This window comes from Thermobia domestica, chromosome 8 (genome assembly GCF_964235325.1).
Source record: "Thermobia domestica chromosome 8, izTheDome1.hap1.1, whole genome shotgun sequence".
In the NCBI taxonomy this organism is placed as follows: domain Eukaryota; kingdom Metazoa; phylum Arthropoda; class Insecta; order Zygentoma; family Lepismatidae; genus Thermobia; species Thermobia domestica.
The window spans coordinates 290,856,367-290,878,519 of NC_137461.1; the positions used below are offsets into that span (position 1 = coordinate 290,856,367).

The following is a 22,153-nucleotide window of genomic DNA, read 5'->3' on the forward strand; positions in this document are numbered from 1 at the left end:
TATCTTTATGATTCTTTTAGATAGCCAGTTGAGATTTTGATCAGAGTAGGGACCCCTGTCCACCTGGTGGCCCAGGGCTAGAGCCCCCCTAAGCCCCCCTTTAATCCGGCCCTGGGTGCAACCACTGCAACAAAAAGGTTATCACCAATACTTCAGATTTGCTACGGCATTCAGGAGTTGCTTCGTAAGAACGCAGACGCATATTTTGATTATGAATAACGAAGCTGGCTTCTACCTCTATGGATTCGTAAACAAAGAAAATTGCAGATTTTGGGGGTACTGATAATAGACAAGCTATCCACCAGTGTTTAACGTACGTGGTGTGGTGTTACCTCATAGAGAATCATTGGGTCTTATTTCTTCGAAGACTGTAATGACAAAGTAATGACTGTCACTGATGCTAGATACCAGGCGATATGGTAAACAGGCCATTCCAGCATGATGATGCTACACCGAACACATCCAGGGACACAGTAGTACTTTTTTCAATCATTTTTTGGACACCGAATCATTTGACGAAATTCATACATTCACTTGTCTTCACGATCGTCAGGTTCGACAGCACAAGATATTTTTCTTTATGGACTCATTAAGAAACGGGTATATGGAAATAGTTTATAATATGAAAATGAGGAAGGTTATTTTTCTTGTGGTCACCTTGAGTCTTTTTCGATAATTAGTTATTTTGAGGGGCGCGTTGCCACTATTAAATCCTCAATTCATTTCATACAATTACTACGTAATATACTACTACAACCTTCTGAATGCAAATTAATGTTTACCTTGTAAGGGCACGCACAATAATAGAAATATAATCCCACTGTAGCAGGCCATTCCAATCTCTAAGTACAGCAGATAGGTGACTGCAATCACCTGTAGAGGACCAACGTAAACGGAGTGGAAATGTACTCCTATTTGGTCAAATCTAGCCGCGTCGTTCGCCATCAAATTTATCATCTGGCCAATCGTAGTGTCTTCCATCGAAGCTGCGTTTAATTTGAGGGCCTAAAAGATATATGGTCATTGTATTAACAATCTCATTTTATAATATAAAATACAGGGTGTATCAAAAAATATTTTACAATTTTGGAAACCCATATTGATTGATTTTTTAATCTCACAGACATGGTTTTGGTGTCATTTAGTAGCAAAATATATCAATTTTATTTTACCTTGTACCTAAAGAGGTTCAATGTGACTTCCATTGGTGATGCAACACATCCCATCTGAAGTCGATTTCTTGCCAAACCCACTGCATCATGTCAGGTGTGACTTGTTCAACTGCGAGGTCTTACCGAACATCCAGTTTCAATAAAACACTTATGCCAATGATAAATAGTGAGCCTACTAGAAGGATCTTTACGATACTTTGTACGAAAATTACGTTACAAAGTTGTCGCAGGCTTGGATTCTTCGAACCAAAACACAACTAGCACGATCGAGACCAGTAAAGGCAGCCATCTTTGCTGCAACTGCCGCTAGCGCTTGCGGTGGCTTTTTTCTGAACTAGTGTACTACGTGAGTCAACATTTGATGTATTTTTGCTACAAAATGACACCAAAACCATGTCTGTAAGATAAATGGATAAATGAATATGAGTTTTCCAAGTTGTAAAGTTCTTTTTTATATACCCTGTATCTCTCCGACAATCATGTATTAATTATGTCTAGACAAAATACAATTCGTATCTACCACATTTTACTTACAAGTAGAAAGTTCATTATAGTGAGCAACTGTAGTTCAGTAAGTTGTACAAGTTCTTTTTTGTTAGTTCTGCATATACAAGGATCAAGAAGAATAAATGTTTTGATGTGAAAAGCAAACTAGAAATTCGCGCAAGAGACAGATTCTATTTCCAGTGGCAGATCGTGTGATTCGCAGGGCCGGCCTTAAGCCGATGGGTCCGATTGTTCCCAATCGGGCCCCGCGCTAGTGCCGTCTACTCTACTCTCCACTGCCGTTTTAACAGCATATTAGGTCCAAAGCAAACAAATGTGTTGTTGTCATTAAATTTTGCTTCTAATAGCCTACATGTAATTAATATATGCTATTCTGTTCGCGGGGTCCCCGGCCAATTAGCTATGGTGCCGTTAAGATGACGCTGCTACTCTCGGTCGTCAAGTACACGTAACGTATTGCAATACAGGTATATCTAGGACTCCACAAGGGAGTGTATGGCCTCTCTCTAACAATACGCGACCATATGTCCCGAGAAAATAGAGACAGTCTCGATTTTAGGGTCTTTATCCCGGCGTCCCGAATAAAGATCCCAATGTCCCGAATAACTGACGGGGAAAAATAAAATCCTTTACATTAAATTTTTACTTAGATAGTCTGAATAACTTACAAAGGAGGGAACACATTTTGTTTTAGTGGGATCACAAAATTTGTTTACAGTTTTTCATCGAAAATTTTTTAAAATATATTTGTGAACTAAACGCGGTAAGAATATTAAATTTATTCTTTTGTCGCTGTGCAGCTCTCGCGACTGTCTTAGTTTAAACAATGAATGGGTTGGCTGCACTTGCAACTGCACTGCCTTTCCCCTACAGATCGTCAGCTTCAGTTCAATTGACACTTGCTATCACTTGAGCAGCGCGCTGTGCTTCATCGAGCTTTGTTTATTCGTTTAGTGAATTTTGGTTCAACGTTTTGTTGTTGTTCTGTTTCGTTTTTCGTAAACATGAATGGTGATAATAAGGGCAAAAACATAAGTGTTTGTTTAATGAGGAGTTAAGAAAGGAATATCCCTTCTTAAAAAAAACGTGACTACAACCCACATGTAGCATTTTGTATTCAGTGTTCAAGTGAGATTAATATTGCTCATGGTGGCGTCTCCGACATCAAACTTCACATAAAGACTAAAAAAACACCTGGCTGGAATTAATGCGATGACAACTTCAATGAGTAAATTTATCACTAAGAATGATTCCGCCAGAAATGAGATTTTAGCAAACGAGGCAGCTTTTGCGTACCACACTGTAAAGCATAATCATAGATTTAGATCCTTAGATTGTAACACTATTTGAGCCAAATTACTCTTCTGCACGAACGGAAAATGAAGCCATAGTAAAAATGTTTTAGTCCCAGAGTGTCAAAAGCAGTCGTTACAGGAATTGAGTGAAACGTCTTTGTTTTACTGTGATGGTTGACAACTCAAACCATGGTGCTGAAAAATTAATAGGCCTACTAATCGTTGTGAGATATTTCCATGTGTTTAGTGGAATTAATGTTAAATTATTAGAGCTTGGAACATTGACAGGTAAAACGAGTGATCAGCTTAATGACTTTGTATTTTCAGTTTTGAGTCGCAACGATCTGATTGAGAAATTAGTTGGAATGTCTGCAGACAAGGGCGCCCATCAGGGGGATAAGGTGGGGCGCTCGCCCCTAGAGGAAATTGTACTCCGGAATATCGAAAACCCAATATAATTTTCAGAATAGTTACAGCAAAACTTGAAACTATATTTGAAATGTCGCTTTTTCTTGCTCCCCCTTGGAAACCACAACATGGGCGCCCTTGTCTGCAGACAATACTAATTTTGTGGGTGCAAGAAAGAAGGGTGGCGATAATCTCTTTCGAAAGTTATCAGCAAACATTAAAAAATCCTTAGTTGGCGTAGGATGATGGCTCATATTGTCAATAACTGCACTAAAAATACTGCTGATACACTTCCTGTTGATGCTGAGGTAATAATTGTGAAGTTAAGTTTTTTCATATCTACACAGTTCGAGTGGCTGAACTGAAGGAGTTTTGCGCATTCGTTGATACTGAGTACCAGAAACTGTTGTCTTATTCGAACACCCGATGGCTCAGACTTTTACCTGTTTTAGAACGTGTTCTACAAATGATGGAGCCACTCAGAAACTATTTTTCTGCCCAAGCAAATCGTAAAATCGTTTTTTGAAGATCCAAATGTAGAATTGTGGCTTTGGTTTTTTTCACAATTGTGCATCTTTTTTCAACAATGTAAAAAAGACGGAAGGGGATAAAGTATCAGCAACAGATGCAGCACGTAAATATTTGATTTTATATAAGAACTTGATTGACAGAAAATAGTCCTCATTTCTACGGACGAAAGTTAAAGACCTTCAAAGAAAGAATTTTGCTGCAGGACAAGGCGGTGACTTACAACAGGTGAAGGAGACTATGTTTTTTTTTTTTTTTATGACCATTACATAATCTATTTAGATCTTTGGAAATCAAATGTAGAAAGCTTGAGTCAACTGTCTTGGATAGATTTAAAGAAGCAGCTAAAATGGGAAGAAGTAGAAGAAAGTTGGACTCTTTTTCAAGATAGTATGCCGCCTATTTCATTTGAAGATTTGTTTAACGGACTAAGTGTGCTTAACCCATATCTTATAGAGACTGTTTTGTCAGAGTGGACAAACCAGAAGGTTTCATCAGAACAAAGGTGGTTAACCATATTCTAGGACTTGAAGAAAGATGATATAAATGTTCCTAATCTTAGGATGTTTGTTGAGTTTGTTCTTTGCTTGCCGGGAACAAATGCTTCGATCGAGCGGGCATTTTCAATGATAAACAAATTTTGGGGTGCTGAAAAGTCCGTGATGTCCATTGATTGTGTAAAATCAACTTTAGTAATACAGATGAACTGTTCACAAACGTGTACAGAACTGTACGAAAACATCAAGAAAAACAAAAATCTTTTAAAAGCTCTGGCCTCATCACAGAAATATAACTGGAAAAAGCCCAAACCTTCTTCCTCTATGAACGCTGAAAAAGGTAATACAGTGAACATATGAACTAATCTAATATGCATTTCTTTTTCTTTTACTCTGTCCATCAGTTATTGCAACGTTCGTTCTTTAGAATAATTAGCACTAGGAATAATGTCATTGTTTAATAGAGTAATGTAAGCAAGCATAGCAAATAAATTACAAACTACTACTATCATGTGAACAGGTTTGGATTTTTGCTTAATAATAATAATAATAATGTTTCATGGCAAAGGAGGGCTGAAAGTTTAAGCGATAAGAACGGTGGCTAAGGCATGTGCGTCATTAGCTGGGGGGATCGGGGGACGCGTCTCCCCAGATTGTGGCACTCATATATATATATATATATATATATATATATATATATATATATATATATATATATATATATATATATATATATATATATATATATATATATATATATATATATAAAACTTTTGGCGGAAAATGAAAGGGAGTGATTATGAAATTAAATTTTGTGTGCTCTCTCACTGGGAATCGGGCTCGAGACAATGTACACAACAGAAGCACACGCTAAGCACTTGACGAGCAGAGAGAGCGATATATATATTGGTTCTATAGACCTGCCGATACTATCAGCATCGATAATTGTCATTATTTTATGATTCTATCCAGCGGGCTAATGAAGAAATAAGTGGACCGACAGTGATTTTTGAAGTGAAAAGTAACCCTCAAAGCTAAAAATTTGGCAACATCTGGTATTGATCAATTTGTCTACATACTTTAACTTCCAACATATAAGGTCTCTCCAATAGCAACGTTGTACACGCCAATTCTCACTTTTAGAACGATGACTTTAGCAGTACTGTTTGTATTCAAACCATATAAAATACTGACAAAGAAAAGTGAAAATGGATATGAGGTGTACATGTCGTTGGTATTCGAGATGCCACACTTTTAACCATGAGCCAACATCTTTATAATGACCTTGGGAAAATGTGTAAAGTCAAAGTGGAAAAGTTGATGTGCGTACAATCGGTCTTGGGAATATACAAGTTATAATGAATCAACGCGTGAGAACGAATGAATTTGATTTCCTCTTTGGTAATGATTTCCATTCAAAATTCAATGTTATAAATGTTGCTAGTTGTCACGTTACAAGCGCTTCCTCTAGTTTATAGGGTCCATGGTTCAATTCCAGAGACGGGAAGCATAAGCGGATACATACTTATTTTGTTTTTAGAAAAAGGAGGCAGAGACTACCAAGCGAAATAGTATCCTATGTAATTCAGGATGAGGAAGAATAGTAAGTTATATCTGGGGGAATTGCGCCCAACTACTTGGAGGAGATGGGCATGGGCGGCGATTAGGGGGGCAAAGGGGGGCAGTTGCCCCCCCACTTTTTTGAAAAGACCCAATAATGTATATAGTTTCATTTGGAAATATGAAGTTTTTATATGTATTAATGGTTCATAGAATAACAATTGTGTCATAAAATATTTGCCGTCCCGTAAGTACGTATTGGTTGTCTTCCGGTTCAGTTAAGAAAGCTACAGGAATTGCGGTTTAATTGCCACGAAAAATGGCCCAAAATTTAACCTATTGGAGCGTCATAATTCGAGTGTATTTTCATTCTTCTTACAAGGGCTCAATATGTTAGTCAGCCGCTTTGGTACAAATTGAGATAACATTTCGTACAAAAAAGAAGTCCTTCACAACTTGTGGGTCACAAGTTATTCTTTAATTGCACAAAAATCGAAAGTTCCTAAAATGTCTTTTTATCTTTCTAATACAAAGGAATATTTCGATTTGATTTGATTTTTTTTTTAGTTTAACATCCCGTTCAGCAGTGAGGCTATATGAGACGAGGATCTACTGATTAACGTGGAATACGAACCGCATGAGCTCCCGCCAGGAATCGAACCCGGGTTTCCCACGTCAAAGGCAATGTTTGCAGTGTAATATACGAGTTTAGGGGTGTACATATACAATTTTGTATATACGATTAAATTTAGTGAATTCAACATAATTCTATGTTTTAGGATTATTTTGTATAACTGGAATGATTCTAAGTATTGTTGAGTTTTGATGTACGTATTCCAAGGAAGTGAAAATTGTACATGCAAGAAGCACGCTTCGGGAAGCTGCAAAAGTACTTCTTTAAATGTCGCAGCATATGCTTGTAGTATTTACTATCTTTCTAAGAGTAATAACATACATTTAATAGCATGTGTGGAATTAAAAATATAAGTTGTTCATTAATCCCCGGTTTCAATGTAACTTTCGTAAAACAAGCCTCATTTTTCATTACTATTCGTTTAATATTATTTTTTCTGTTTATTTGTTTTGCAGATTTGTTATTAAATAGGCAACTAATCTGATCACACAATTTTCCAGACAGTTCTTGAGCAAGAAATCAAATCACTTCTTACACCTTCGTTGTTTAAGAGTAAAAAGGGCTAGTATCTACTTGCGTTGCTCTTGCCAATTTACTTTTAAAAATATGAAACACGATATATGGCATTTTAACTGGAAAAGAGAGTATCCTAATAGTTAGACAACCTTTCGTCAAACAAAATGTTAGAAGAAACCAGGAAAACTAACATTGATATACAAATATTGAGATCATGTCTTGCCCCCCCCCCACTTTTAACGTCCAACCGCCGCCACTGGAGATGGGTACTGTTAAGATAGAACAAATATTTTTATAAAGCAAGTAATAATATAGTATTAAATAATTGTGTATGAATCCCTTTGTTTTCGTCAAAAATAATTTCAATAACTGTTTTTTTCTTTCTATCTGAAAGTACGTGGCTACTATCGAACACGAACATTGCTTTTCAGCAAAGACTAGGTTTGCTTGCGAGAACCGTCTGCTTGCAGAACTTAACGTGAAAGATCTTTCGATGGAGTTAAATAACGTGAACAGACAGAGTTGGGAATATTTTTTATTTCTTGTATGATTTCAAAAACGAAAATTCTTTGTTTCATCAATGTTCAATTACTAAGAAGCTTTCGTATAAACTCACTAAATTTTCTTTGGTTAATAATTTCTAATTGCCAATTGCCAATTATTTCCAATAGATATCGTATAGAGATTTAAGTTTCTGCGTTGTCAAAGCAAACTAAGTAAAAATTAGTTAACATTTTTCGAAGTTACTGATTAGGGTAACATATATACATACACATTTTTCTGGTTATTGCACAGGGTGTCCGTAAAATCCTTCACGACAAAAGGACACGGTATTTATTGAATATTTTCTCGGTTGAGATCCATACATGTTTTGTAGGCGAAATCGAAAATTCTTGAGCACACGTGGAATAATCTGTAACCGAGACAAACCGGCAACAGAACCTGTACATTTGCGTATTTCTGTCGATCGTCCCGCTATGCTGTGAGATACTAGTTGTCATTCGGGATGGCGTCAATTAAACTCACTGGCAACATCTCGGTGTGTGTAATCTTCATGACCTGAAGACAGTATTATTTCCTCAAGTTCATTCTGCAACAGCATAACTAACTACAACAGAAGAACGAGGAAAACAACTTTTATCGTTTTTCCTTTGGTGCCGGAATTTTCGAATACCCTGTGACATTAAAATACCCACTGATTCCAATAGATTTTGATTTCTTTACCTTTCTGTAAATTAACGAGCAGGAAGCTATTCGCATCTTCATTCCCAAATGAAACGCTGCCAATCCTAGAGGATGGGTCACCAAAACTGTCACGTAGATAGCAAGGAGCAATCCAGCAATCCAGCCACATACTTCCTCTTTTGTCATGCGCGTATTTGGTGTAAAATAATCTAAAACTTTTCCAAGAAATATGAGCGATGCAATCCTGAAATATATTGAAGAACATTCATTATCGTAAGAATAATAATTGAAATGGTCAATAGAATAAGGACCGAAGCTCTTACAGATAAGTTTCTAAAAGAAAAAAAAACTATTACATATTTTAAATTTATTAGCACATCTAATATTTATTTACTTACGTAACATTTTTTTTAGGTATAACCTGCTTAACCGATTTGCACTGACGCCTTTGGCGCGGTTTGATTCCCGGCGGGAGCTCATTTGGTTCGGATTCCACGTTAATCAGTAGGTTTACGTTCCGTATAGCCTCGCTGCTGAACGGGACGTTAAACTCAAAATCAACTCAACTCAACGATTTGCACTGAAATAATCTGTGGAGGTCATGGACTCCACGTACCAGAGCTATTTCAAGAGATGGTTCGGGAAGGAAATTAACCCCGGATCTCTTAAATTTCGCCCGTGCATATCTTTGATAGCGCTCAACGTGGGATTTTTTTTTTTTTTTTTTTTTTTTTTTTAGTGTTACTTTCACTCCTGAGTATAAAAACGTCTCTCCTTCGGGGGGAAATACGATTCAGTAGAAAAGTTCACAGGTTTTCCAAACACCTTTTCATTATAAAGGATTCTATATAGTTTATACTGTAGATTAGAGATTTGTAATTTCTCTAATAATATTTTTTCCCTATAAGTTGGACCTCCTGCATACAGCAGCACCGAGGTTTAGGGTTGTTGTTTAGGAGCGACTCTGCCCGATGCAACTGGGCCTAAAGGAACTTCTTGCCCGCAGCAGCACAGAGGTAGATTAGTATGTCCTGCCCAGTGCAGCGCGGAGGTGGGTAAGGAATCTCTTGCCCGATATAGCGCACAGCTAAGGTTAGGGGAGCCTCTTCTTCTCAGAGTAGCTTGGAGATATAGGTAGGATGTAATCAGTTGGTGACTGATGTCTTTTCCCTTTGTGCGTCTTCATTTATATAGTCAGCTTTTGGAGGCGGAGCCTGTGGAACGGTTGAAGGGGTACTCTTCGTTACTTTTCGCATTTCATCGGAGACGGCATCCTTCGGCTGCTTAGTGGTCCTTGTGCTGAAGCGCATGGCGTTGTCTATTAATATGAGAGGATATCACAATACTCTGAAATAATTCCTGTTACAGTGTATGTCAACTTCTCCTCTCGATATTTGGGCAGTACAAAGTTCCCGTGTTCTTGTTCTATTAGTTTACAAATTACAAAGGCGCTTCAAGACAAATAATTGACTCTTTTTATGTAGCTCAAGTGGTAGAGCGTTCGCTTCGAATTCGGGAGGTCGTGGGTTCAATTCCCGCTGCCGACCATCCTGGTTGAGCTTTTCCAGGGTTTTCCTCAGTTCTACCAGGCAAATGCCGGGATTTTACCTACTAAACAGCCCCTGGCCGATATCTTCCCAAATTCTTTCCATTGTTGTTATTGTTGTTGTTGTAGTTACATACCCAGTATAAAATGGCCTCTGAGCTGTATGTGGTGATTGTTAACAGGTTTACTCCCATGAGCACCACATGTGGTGCTCACCTTATTTCTCTATGGGGCCATGACACCATAGATGATGCTCATGTTTGATATCACAAATTACTAACCTATCGAGGTTCTTGAGCATCATATATGATGCTCATTATCACAAATTACTGTGAGAGACCATGAGCATAACATATGGTGCTTGGCTTCCATTGGTACATTTTCGGGAGAAACAAAATATCGCGACTGTGATATAACTATTCATAATCGATCCAAAGGTAAGAAGAAATTGTATGGCCTTCTGGGACCAGTACCCTCAAATCACATTGTCAGTCAACCTGTTTTAAATAAATAAATAAATAAAAATACATAGGCCTTCGCTTCACTGTCATAGGCTATGACTAAGGACACGATTTTGTCGCACTAAGAATTTAAAAATTTCGCATTTCGTTTTTCATATTTCGTGTTTTGTCTCATTTTGCAAATAAAGTTTCACATTTTGTAGCTCTTGTGGAAAAGATATTCCCTGACATTTAAAAAAAATTTCCTTTTATTCACAGATCACTACAGAAATAAACTATTAATTACCTAAAATCAAAATACACTAAATATTTCACTTGACATTGCAAATTTCACTTACAGAAAATTATATTTTTTAATCAAACTGAAGGAAAATCAGTAACTAAACTTACTGGGCCTTATGCAGAGTCGTTTTGATGTATGATTAGCGTCTTATTAATGGCATGACTACTGCAGGAAACATATGTTAGTCGATCACTTTAGTACGGTACTAATCACGCGTCAGAATGACTTTGCATAAGGCCTACTATGACAAGGAAAGTTTTGCTCTTTTCTGAAAACACATAGGCACAAGTTACATTTAAGAGCCTGCTTACTAAAAATAATACGAAATTTACCATTTTTCTTTTGCTTGATTATTCATCAGTGAAAGGAGATAATAAAATACAAGTTACCACAATCATAGATAATGTTATTATACAACAGAAAATATGAACCTGAAGAATGTTCAGTGTTGCCATCCATAGAAATTACAGTGTTGCCAGAAAAACAATTTCCCTAAAATCTAAGTTAAGACAAAGAGTAGAGGAATGAACTCAACTGCATTTGATTACGTATCATGTTGTTTTGGTTTCTTGTGAGCTACTTTTCAATTAACATTATTATGTTAACATTATTATGCTATTACATTTAATAACTGTATGTTAAAACTATTTTGTTTATTACAAACTAAATATAACTATTATTTAAAAAGTAGTTCACAGGAAACCAAAACAATATGATACGTAACCAAATGCAGTTGAGTTTGTTCCTCTACTCACTGCCTTAACTTAGATTTTAGGGAAATTGTTTTTCTGGCAACACTGTAATTTCTATGGATGGCAACACTGAACATTCTTGAGGTTCATATTTTCTGTTGTAGAATAGCATTATCTATGATTGTGGTGACTTGCATTTCATTATCTCTTTTCAAGGATGAATAATCAAGCAAAAGAAAAATGGTAAATTTTGTATTATTTTAGTATGGCAGGCTCTTAAGCATTAAACATAAGCATGTTACATGTTTCCACATTTTCGTGCTTCATTGTTGTATGTAATGTTACTTATCACCAGTCCATACCATTCGTTAGCTAATTAAAACGAATCCTCCCCCTCCAGCTGTGACGGTAACAGCTAACGAGCAACATGTTCTCTATAACAGTGTCCGAATCACCCAAAATGCACCGTTCATGCCACGTTTTACCGTTCCGTGAGCGAAAAACTGGCGTTTATAATTTCATGAAAACGTACTTTTAAAATTTCGCGTTATTTCGCATATTGTTAGAAATTTCGCGCAAAACTGCCATTTTCGAGTTTTATCGCGCAACGGAAACCAATGAAAATACACATAGAATATCATCAAACGTGAAGAAACTGAAAACTATTTAATTCTGGCACATTTTGTTTTATCGCGCACTGCGAAAAACTCGTGCCTCTAGCTATGACACATGTCATTGTCATGAGAGTACCAGTATCTAGTGAAGAGGCACCATACAATGTATTGTAATGGTTAGAGCCCGGATTTTAAAACTAAATGCTTATATTTTTTTTATACTTCTAAACCTATGCTGAAATACTGTACTTCATACTAACACTCTGACAAGCAATTTTAACAATAGCTGATCGTGGTTATTTTACGATTTTCTACTCAAATAGAATATTTTACTCAAAATATCAAATTAAAACAATATATTTCAATCCTATGCACTGCCGTTATTACAACTGATTTCATATTTTCAGCAGTACATCCATAAAAACTTCTGCAAACTACTCGATTTTATAAAACAGTTGGAAGCCTGAAATAATTCTTCAGAACTTTCTCCGACAGCAGTGACGTAACTAAGGGGGGGGGGGAGCAAAACGAGGCTGATGCCCCGAGCGCCGGATTAGGGAGCGCAAAACTGGAAAAAATATTTATTTTCATTATAAGGCAAGGAAAGTAGTTTTAGTAAACTAAACATCATTAAAAAGAATCTCAGAAACTTAAAGGGACAACAACAACTCACCAACCTTAGGATCAAATCCATAGAACGTAAGTTGCTTCAAAGCTATCTTTTGAGGACATTCTGAAAACCTTTGGAGCAAAAAAGAGCCTGCAAAGTTACATTTTAGTTCCAGCTTTTTGTGTTTTCATTTAACTTACATCAATTTAAGAGATTTCCAAATGTCCGAGTATAATACTCGAAACAACAGCTTGACCGTTTGTCATGTTGAAATATTCTATTCTATAGCAAGTGAGTGTTGATTCATTCTACACGTATACACACTCCGATATAATTCCAGAAACATTGTGATTTGCAGTTATTATGATAAAACTGTAAGAATATGTCAAGCATGCTACTCTCAGATTATTTGGCAGTCAAATACAAATTAGTTTGGTGTTTTATCTTGTACTGAAAATTAAATCATGTACTGAAATTTTGAAATCAAGCTTTACCAGTTGAAGAAGAAATGGAATAGGAGAAATACTGAGTGATACCAATATCAGGTGTAGTCGGGGAGCGTTTTGGTTTAGTTGGTCAGGGAAGAGGGACGCTGAGGTGAGTTCTTGCACCGAGCGACAACTAGCCTAAACCCTGTTCGGCGTAAGCTCTAAACTGCGATAAATAAAGCCACGTGAAACTATATCTCGCTGATTTGCTTTTGGCCTATCGACGCTAGTACTCCTCAGCAAAGTAGTTCATATGATCTGATTATTACATTTACTATGAAGCTCCATATGAAACTGCTACATTATTATAAATGACAAAAATATAATACGGAATATCTAATAATACTGCAATTGAGTGTGGTTAATAAAACAATAGAAATAAGCACCAAGCATGCGCAGTAATTATGGCGCTAATTCAACTGTGAAGACGTATTCTGCTTTTAAAGTCTGAAAGATGACTGGCATGAATCCTGGTTCAGCGAGCTTTGTGGTGAAACATCAACAAGGTAAACCTTTACTCACTGAGCAACAATTATTTACCAGCGAAATTCAAATATATATATTTTTTTAAATCTTGCGATTTTTTCTTTCTTTCCTGCTGCTGCTGTAAGTATCTGGATAAAACGAGACAGTATTGTCAAAACACACGTGTACAATTTGCTCCTCCCCGTGGGGAGTGGGAGTGATACATCACTAGCCAATCGTATTTGTGACAAGCGGAAGGATACAAATATTTTGTTTATCGGAGTTTAGAGCTTACGGTAAACAGGGAATAGTTGTGTCGTTGTCTGACAGAAGAAATCTCAATAACACTTGTGTTCAGAAACTCATAGTGTGGCTACAACTGCACTCAAGAAGCTTACCCTCGTATCACTAAAAATTCCTGGTTACAAAAGATTGTGTAAAGTTTACAGAAAGCTTTTCAGTGAAGAAACAGATGTTGAAGAGGAACTGACGTAAGAACAACTGCATTGTTTTCCATATACCCCTGTAACGTCATTCGACGTGGAAGTAAGATTTTCACTGTACAAATTATTTTTTAGTGATAGACGCAGGAGTTTCACACAAGAAAATCTCAGGATGACCTTTCATATACACTTATAATACCTTCGAATAAGATAGGATTTTACAAAAACTTTCTTTTTTATTTTCGTAAATTTATTTTTGCTAATATTTAAAATTTATCGCGTATATTTGCATGTTTATTTTTTATTGTTTGATTGTGCTTATAAATACGGAGTCTAACAATGGCAATTCAATTGAACTTTGAAATCAATACTCATGTAACCTCTGCTACAATAAGAGGACACGGGCGCTCAATTGTAGAGCGCTTACCTTTAGCGCTCTCGGTAAGCGCAAAGTACGTGAGGCTGTGGTAAAGAACATCGTGTCCGTGGGTTTTGTCAGGGTACTTCCGTTTCCTCCAACCTTCTCATTCTACCGATTGTTCCATCAGCATTCGCTTGACTTAATCATCCGTCAACGTAATTGTGAGGAGTTAAACTGAAAGTTTCATTTATCTGCTCCAATGTGTAAATATTTTTTAAGGTTGTCAGTCTTATCGTGACGGGAACAACCCCATCAGGATCCTGCCGCCTACAGTCGGACAATTTGTCCATGCCGACCACATGCCGCGGTCGGATTACCGGCGTCTTTCAGCGCAATTTTCGACCGCGACGAATAATTGCCTGGACGAACAGTCGGCAAACAGCCGGAAATGAGCAAAAATGCGCCGGCGCCGCCGTCAAAAAGAGGCCGGCATAAGGAGTCGGGGGTCTAAAGGAGGCCTTTCCGACTGTTTTGCTGACTCTGACGGTCGGCAACAGTCGGTAAAGGGCATTTTACTTTACGATTTTCGACCGCTTGCGGCCTCGGCGAAAGGTCAGCAACTCTGAACAAGTAGATCATCGTGCCGCCGCGGACGGATGCCGGCTGCCTCCGGCGGCACGCAACCGTCGACAGCGGCAATCCCTCTTTCCGATCGCGACTTCCTGATGGGGAAATAGCATCGCTCCTATTAAGCCATATTCACCCATCAAACAATTTTTGACAGACCCTGTAGATGCAGCTGAGTCATACGCTCAGATATGAGCTCTAATAAGAATCTTGACCAGGTAGGCACGAATGGCGGGTTTGATTCTGCAGGGAAGTCGCGGATCTAGCCTGGGGCCTTGACCAGGTAGGCTCGAATGGCGGGTTTGATTCTGCAGGGAAGTCGCGGATCTAGCCTGAGGCCTTGACCAGGTAGGCGCGAATGGCAGGTTTGATCCTTAGGGAAGACGCGGATTTAGCCCGGGGCCTTGACCAGGTAGGCTCGAATGAAGGTTTGATCTACAGGGAAGTCGCGGATCTAGCCTGGGGCCTTGACCATGTAGGCTCGAATGGCGGGTTTGATTCTTCAGGGAGTCGCGGATCTAGCCCGGGGCCTTGACCAGGTAGGCTCGAATGACGGGTTTGATTCTGCAGGGAAGTCGCGGATCTAGCCTGGGGCCTTGACCAGGTAGGCTCGAATGGCGGGTTTGATTCTACAGGGAAGTCGCGGATCTAGCCTGGGGCCTTGACCAGGTAGGCTCGAATGGCGGGTTTGATTCTTCAGGGAGTCGCGGATCTAGCCCGGGGCCTTGACCAGGTAGGCTCGAATGGCGGATTTGATTCTGCAGGGAAGTCGCGGATCTAGCCTGGGGCCTTGACCAGGTAGGCTCGAATAGCGGGTTTGATCCTTAGGGAAGACGCGGATTTAGCCCGGGGCCTTGACCAGGTAGGCTCGAATGGCGGATTTGATTCTGCAGGGAAGTCGCGGATCTAGCCTGGGGCCTTGACCAGGTAGGCTCGAATGGCGGGTTTGATCCTTAGGGAAGACGCGGATTTAGCCCGGGGCCTTGACCAGGTAGGCTCGAATGGCGGATTTGATTCTGCAGGGAAGTCGCGGATCTAGCCTGGGGCCTTGACCAGGTAGGCTCGAATGGCGGGTTTGATCCTTCAGGGAAGACGCGGATCTAGCGCTATTTTATATTATCTATAAATATTCTACTCTTCACTGAAAACATTAAAGTACTTACTTGAAAACTATTTCATTGACTAATAAGCAGAGACCGTAAAATACTAGTTTCAGTCCAAACACTCCGAAAAGTGCTTTTAAAAGACTGGGCTTCTTTACTTTGCGTTTGCTAGATTTCTGTGCTTTTGTATTAACGTAATTCCAATGTCTGGAACAAAGGAAGGAATATTAAATTTATAACTCCATTTTCAAATATATATATATATATTAAATAGCTTGTCTTAGTTCTAGAGCTAAAGTGTTAGTTACAACATCAATTACATCGAATATCTAATGCTATTATGCACGAAAAAAACGTTGCTTCGCCCTTGGCTTCAACAGGTCTGCATGTAATGACAGGAATTTTGTCAGTCTGTAAGACAAGCCGATGCCTCATCGAGGGTAACAAGCTTCCACCGATCACCAGCGAGATAACGTTCATGCAGCCTCCTGCACTTTCTTTTTTGCTCAGACACATGCCACGGTTTCAGGGCGTGCGCACTGCTCTTGCGAACGGACGGAGGCGTAAATTCTTGTCGCCTGCGATATGCGGCATTTTGTGGCCATCGCACGTTATATGGAAATTTTCGGAGGTCGCCATACGCTGAACTACACGCAATAGCGGTCTGGGTACTCTTTATGGAAGGCTGGTTTCTACCTGCTGGTGTAGGACTCAATGCCGCATATTTCCGTATAGTATGATTCACAGTATCAAGACGTATATCTGTAGAAAATTTCGCACATGATATATTTCTACGATGCGCAACGCCCTGAACATAGCATCGGAAAAGGCCACAATTCTGCTCCTACCAGAATCTGTTCACTTTCGGCGGCATCGGATTAGGGTCGACCATACAGCTCAAATGCGCGACTAACAAGATACTGTTGTCTCGTGGCAACGTCATGGCAATGGGTTGCGCAGGCACCGATGCGCGGAATAGTTGTAGTTGACTTAGGCTCAATATAAATGAATAAACATCTGCAGATTTCTTAAATATATTTTAAGTTTTTTTTTTTTTTGTAAACTTTTGCTATTGTGAAGGTTCACTTTTCTTGAACCTTTATCATGCTATTGTAACCAACCGGGTGTCGGGTCACTGTTTGGGCTGCCATTTATTTTGTAACCAACTTGAGTTCAGTGTTCGTGGTTCGTTGTCTGTGGTCCTGCCAATAAGTACTCTCCTGAGACCAGAACTTACCTAGATAGGACGATGAAGGACCTCTCCAAGAAAGGGTTACAAATTGATTTCAAATCGCTCGTCGGTCTCAATGATGAAATGAGCATTAGGCGCCGAGAGGTTCGGATGTCTCGTCCCGAAAACCTCACGGACGATCAGACGGTCATCCAGACCATAACGCACACAAACATCATTCACACACACAACGAAAACACACTGGATTAAAGACAACTATACTTATTTATTAGAATACTATTATATAAAAAATAGCGAAGATGAATGAACACAACCCTTAACACAGAATATGTATGATAATCTTCATCACAAAAATAACACTTTGCCATTTTAATGCACTGTAGCCCTTTATATATATAAGATTATGTCTGAAATTACACTATAAATACTTTTCTCACACTATTGACGCACTTGGTTGATTAGCACTGGGGAAAGGATCGCCGGAGTAATCCCACGTGATATTCTGGTTGCTACTCCAAACAGTCCTGAAGAGTCGACGTGAGTCTTCAGCGAAATAATTTCCGAAGTGGAATGCTGATGTTGGAGGGCGCATTTATAACTTTTGGCGCACAAGGTTTATGAACCTGGGACTTCACTAGTTGGGGCTAGCCGTAAGAAAACGTCCTTCACCGGCTAATAGCTTATGCCCCTTAACACAAAATCATACTTGATTCCCGACGCAACGTGCATGGTTACGGCTTCTAAACCTGGAGTCAAACTCCCCGAGCTCAAAAGTTTAAGATACGAGCTGCAGTGGTTCACTGAAGAGTGTTGGTAGTTCATTCTAAGGACCACTCAGTTAAATCACCTGCATGCACATGTAAACAGCATATGGAAAATAATTTATGTTAATTTTAGTCCACTGGCTACGATGCATGATACATTGTGATAACTCGGGCGTGAGAAAGTACAGATAAGGAACTGCAAACCAATGTGACTGGCGCCACTCTGGTCACTTGAATATCTGGTCAACTAGTATCTCCATAAATGATTAAAGAAAGCACTTAATTCAGTTCCAAATAACTACAGAATATATACTGTGCATAATAATGTCAGGGAGAAACACTGGAAAAATTCGTAGCTCATTGAAATGTTCTCACCAAAAAGCAATGTTTAAATATATATATGAAAAACAATGTGAGACTTCTTTGTCCAGTTGCGTGGGAAGGAAGCAATTCCCACCGAAGAAAGAACTTATTTGCGTCGCAGAATATAGTATAAATCGAAAAAAATATCACTGTCTTTACGAAATATACATTGCGTCCACAAAAAATACTTCTATAACCTGGTAGCGGTTATACTATAACTACATTATTGTGTTCATTGGTATCTAGAGCTTTGGAATATGTATACTTTCGGAGGAGCTATTTATATTTAAGTCTGTTTTATACACAGTTGGGAAACATTCCCGGTGAGCCAAATGTCATGGTGATCAATCGAATCAATCACAAATCGATAAAGGGAAGATGCCTCTTAACCCAGACAGGTAGGCTGAAGGAGCACAGTTGGTTTCGTAGGTTCATCATTCGTGGATCCACGACCACATATTCTGCCAATATTCTCTCGCTTCATAGCTTTCTTTCATTTTTTCTACGTAACTGCTCATAGAATTTCTAGCACAACAGCCGAGTAGAAATGACTGCTCTAGACACTGACAACGTTAGACAGAGGCAAGAAGGTAGCCCCAGGATTGCATCTTTCCCCACCCCCAGCATGCTGTGTTTTAGGGTAGGCCAAGTAATCGAATTATTATTTCCAACCCCAAAGTTTCTTTACTCCTCCACTTGCCCCTCCCCCAGAAATAAAAGCTGGAGTCGTCACTGATTCTAGGCCATGTATTAGAGACCTGCACGGGCCGGGCCGGGCTTGGGCGGGCTGACTCTATTATTTCTTTGGACCGGGCCGGGCTTGGGCGGGCCGACACTGATTTCTCTTCAGGTCGGGCCGGGCTGGGGTCGATTAATTGCAATTCTTTAATAATTAATGATTATTAATATTTAATAATTATTAATTATTGACTTTTGTTAAACGATAATTAGAATAAAGGCAAACGTTTAAGAAGTGTGCCAGTGAAAAATGTTACAAAATGAAACTTCGAAAATTTATCGGGGCCGGGCCGGGCTTGGGCGAAGAATTTTAAAAAAACTTATCGGGCCGGGCCGGGCTCGGGCCGAAAATCTCCAAAACTTTTCGGGCCCGGGCTGGGCCGGGCCTACGTACATTCGGACTGGATTGGGGTCGGGCCGAAATATTCGGCCCGTGCAGGTCTCTACCATGTATATAGTGACGTATCAATTTACGTGAAAGATAAACAATACTTACTTCTCTAGTCTGTTGCCTAACAACTGAGATTTATGTTCAGTTAAAGTACTTTGGACATCAGTCAATTCCAAGTCTCTTCGGCAGCCTGTACAAAACAATGGGATTATCCAGCTGCAAAGACAAGAAAAATGACCAGGAATTGAAAATAAATCAAATGTGACCAAAATATTAACTATGTACATTAGAACTCTTAACTTTTGGCCACCTGTAGAACTTGGCCTGATTTTTTCAAGAGCCTGCATTTTCCCATAAGACATGTACGACTTATCACCCAGTAACTATAGGCCGCTTGTCGCATTCAAGCAACATTATTCTTATGCTGTTAATGTTAAATTTACTTGTGTATGTTGTACACCAGAAATAGAGTGGGTCAGTGGGTTGTGGGTCGATTTGTGAATGGGTCAGTGGGTCAACTTTTGTTTAACATAAAGTAGTCCGTTTTGCTTGTCCGTCCACTTGTGTGTAGCCATGTCAAAATGTTTGTAAAACTTTTCCTAGAGGAAACCCATAACGTAAATCATAACTTCAGCGAATTCTATTAACAGTTTTTCACGTTTGTCTTTTCCGCCATTTCCGAAATGTATTTTTGATTGTTCATTTGTCTCTTTTGGTTCTGTTCTGATGTTGAGGTCTCCAATGATATTGTTTGCGTAATTACCTTCTCCGGTATTAAGTTCTAATTTCTTAGTCTTTAATTACTTCCACTTCCTCTCCTGAATGACGTGTTGTGGGAGCCAGCAAAGGGTGTGTCTGATGCCTGACAGAAAAAGGTGACGCTAGGAATCAATGGCAGATGTGTAGCACCGATTGGATCTACCACCAAACATCTTACTCGTACCTTCCAGTTATGCAGAGGGCTGCGGTGGCTTAGTGGTAGAGCGTTCACTTCTGGTGCTTGGGGTCCCGGGTTCGATCCCAGCCCCCTACAAGTGAACTTTGTGATGGACAAACACCGTATGTGTGGGTTTCATCATGGTTTCCCCGTTTCCTCCCACTTTCTTCATTTCACCATTTCATTCATTTCTCATCATCACCGTCTCCTTTAGCCTAACCGGCATAACCGTGGGACGTAAAACTCAAAGGCTTGATTTCATTTACTTCCAGTTATGCAAACTGGAACTTCTTACTAGACAGACTGTGAAACTTACAATTTAATTAACGATAGCAGGGTGGACAGGTGATTAACCAAAATCTTTATTCTCCCGAGGCTGAATTGTGAACGGGAAAGACAGTTCAGAATTACATACAAGCAAAGTGTGTTCTGCCCAGAATAGTTATAGTACTCGCGCCGAGTCGTAAAGCTTGGGCTCTAAACCAATCATAGAAATATTTTGCTTCAGCTCCGATACATCGGAAAACTTCGGTGCAATTCGTGAAGCCGCTTCCCGAACACACACTTGGGGAAACGTCAAACAGCTGAGATTCACCAACAATGTTGCCAAACTTTGAAGAGATAGTAAATGAATATAAAAATTAGCAATAATAACACTGCACAACAATAATCATTGCAACAATTATTAACACGAATAATGACAATTAAAATATAACGCAACAATAAATAAATATATAAATAAATAAATAACAAAACGGAACTTGGCGCTAATCCGACAACACTGTACCCTCGGGAGATGTTTTCCGTGTAGCGCGAGAGACGACAGCTGTGAGAGTGCCCCTCCGGAAAAGAACAAAGTAATACATTTATAATATAATAATAAATAGAACAGTACCAGCAATCCCCCCCCCCGGAATTCCAAGTGTGGGCCCCCGTAACATTATATCTGAAAGAAACACTGGTGGTGAAATCGGTAGATCTAGGTCAAGCTTCGCTACTCGGCGCGAATACTATAGTTAGAGTTACAGACTACGTTGGTATTTAAAACTGACCATTGCTATGTATAATGGGAAATTTTTGCCATCAAAAGCAAAAGGCTACGGAAGGTTAATCGGGGTGAAGTACATTCATTCGTCGTATTACAGAGTATCAGAATGTAACAAGATCGGTGGTGTTGGATTTATCAACGAAAAACTGTCTTGAGTAATGCCAAGAGCGATGTCTTGAGTATAAATAGTCAAGAAGAAAGGTTTGCCATCAAACCTGCCGCATATATTCAAAGTACTCGAGAAATATTCTGACTTAGGGTGTTAGTTGCGAAATCCAGGTGATACAAATGCAATTTAATATATAATGCTATACTGTATATTTTGTTTAAGTTATCTAGGCTCCAGATTCGTATTCTCAGTCGCCATGGCGACCTGATGTTCAGGAATCTTCGAGTTTTGTGTGTGAGAATAAATATCGATATATGTAATGCAAAATCAAGTTGAGTTGAGTTTAGCGTCCCCTTCAGCAGCAAGGCTATATGAGACGTGGACCTACTGATTAATGTGGAATCCGAACCACATGAGCTCCCGCCGCGAATCGAACCCGGGTCTCCCACGCTAAAGGAGCGTATCCTAACCGCTTAGCCACGAGGGAGCTCGTAATGCAAAATCAACTGAGCTTAGGATACCCTTTAGGTAGGGTTGTCAAATGTCCGTATTTCGTACGGACTGTTTGTATTTTTGGATTCGTGTCCGTATCGTATAAAGCATAAAATAGAAAAAT

The 22,153-nt window shown here is 39.2% G+C and overlaps 1 protein-coding gene across 3 annotated transcripts in view; it reads right to left on the reverse strand.

Annotated features, from left to right (window-relative positions):
* The window catches only part of LOC145693709 (ATP-binding cassette sub-family C member 4-like), a 107,748-nt gene that overhangs the window by 77,941 nt on the left and 7,654 nt on the right, over nt 1–22,153 (reverse strand). For 2 of the 3 annotated variants that reach the window (XM_081769992.1, XM_081769991.1), the window contains exons 2-5: nt 19,549–19,659; nt 16,056–16,202; nt 8,342–8,546; nt 783–1,005 (exon numbers count right to left, since the gene is read on the reverse strand). In XM_081769992.1, coding sequence (XP_081626118.1) covers nt 783–1,005; nt 8,342–8,546; nt 16,056–16,202; nt 19,549–19,659 — 686 coding nt within the window. The remainder of the gene's footprint in view (nt 1–782; nt 1,006–8,341; nt 8,547–16,055; nt 16,203–19,548; nt 19,660–22,153) is intronic. The other variant, XM_081769993.1, reaches the window with a different exon arrangement.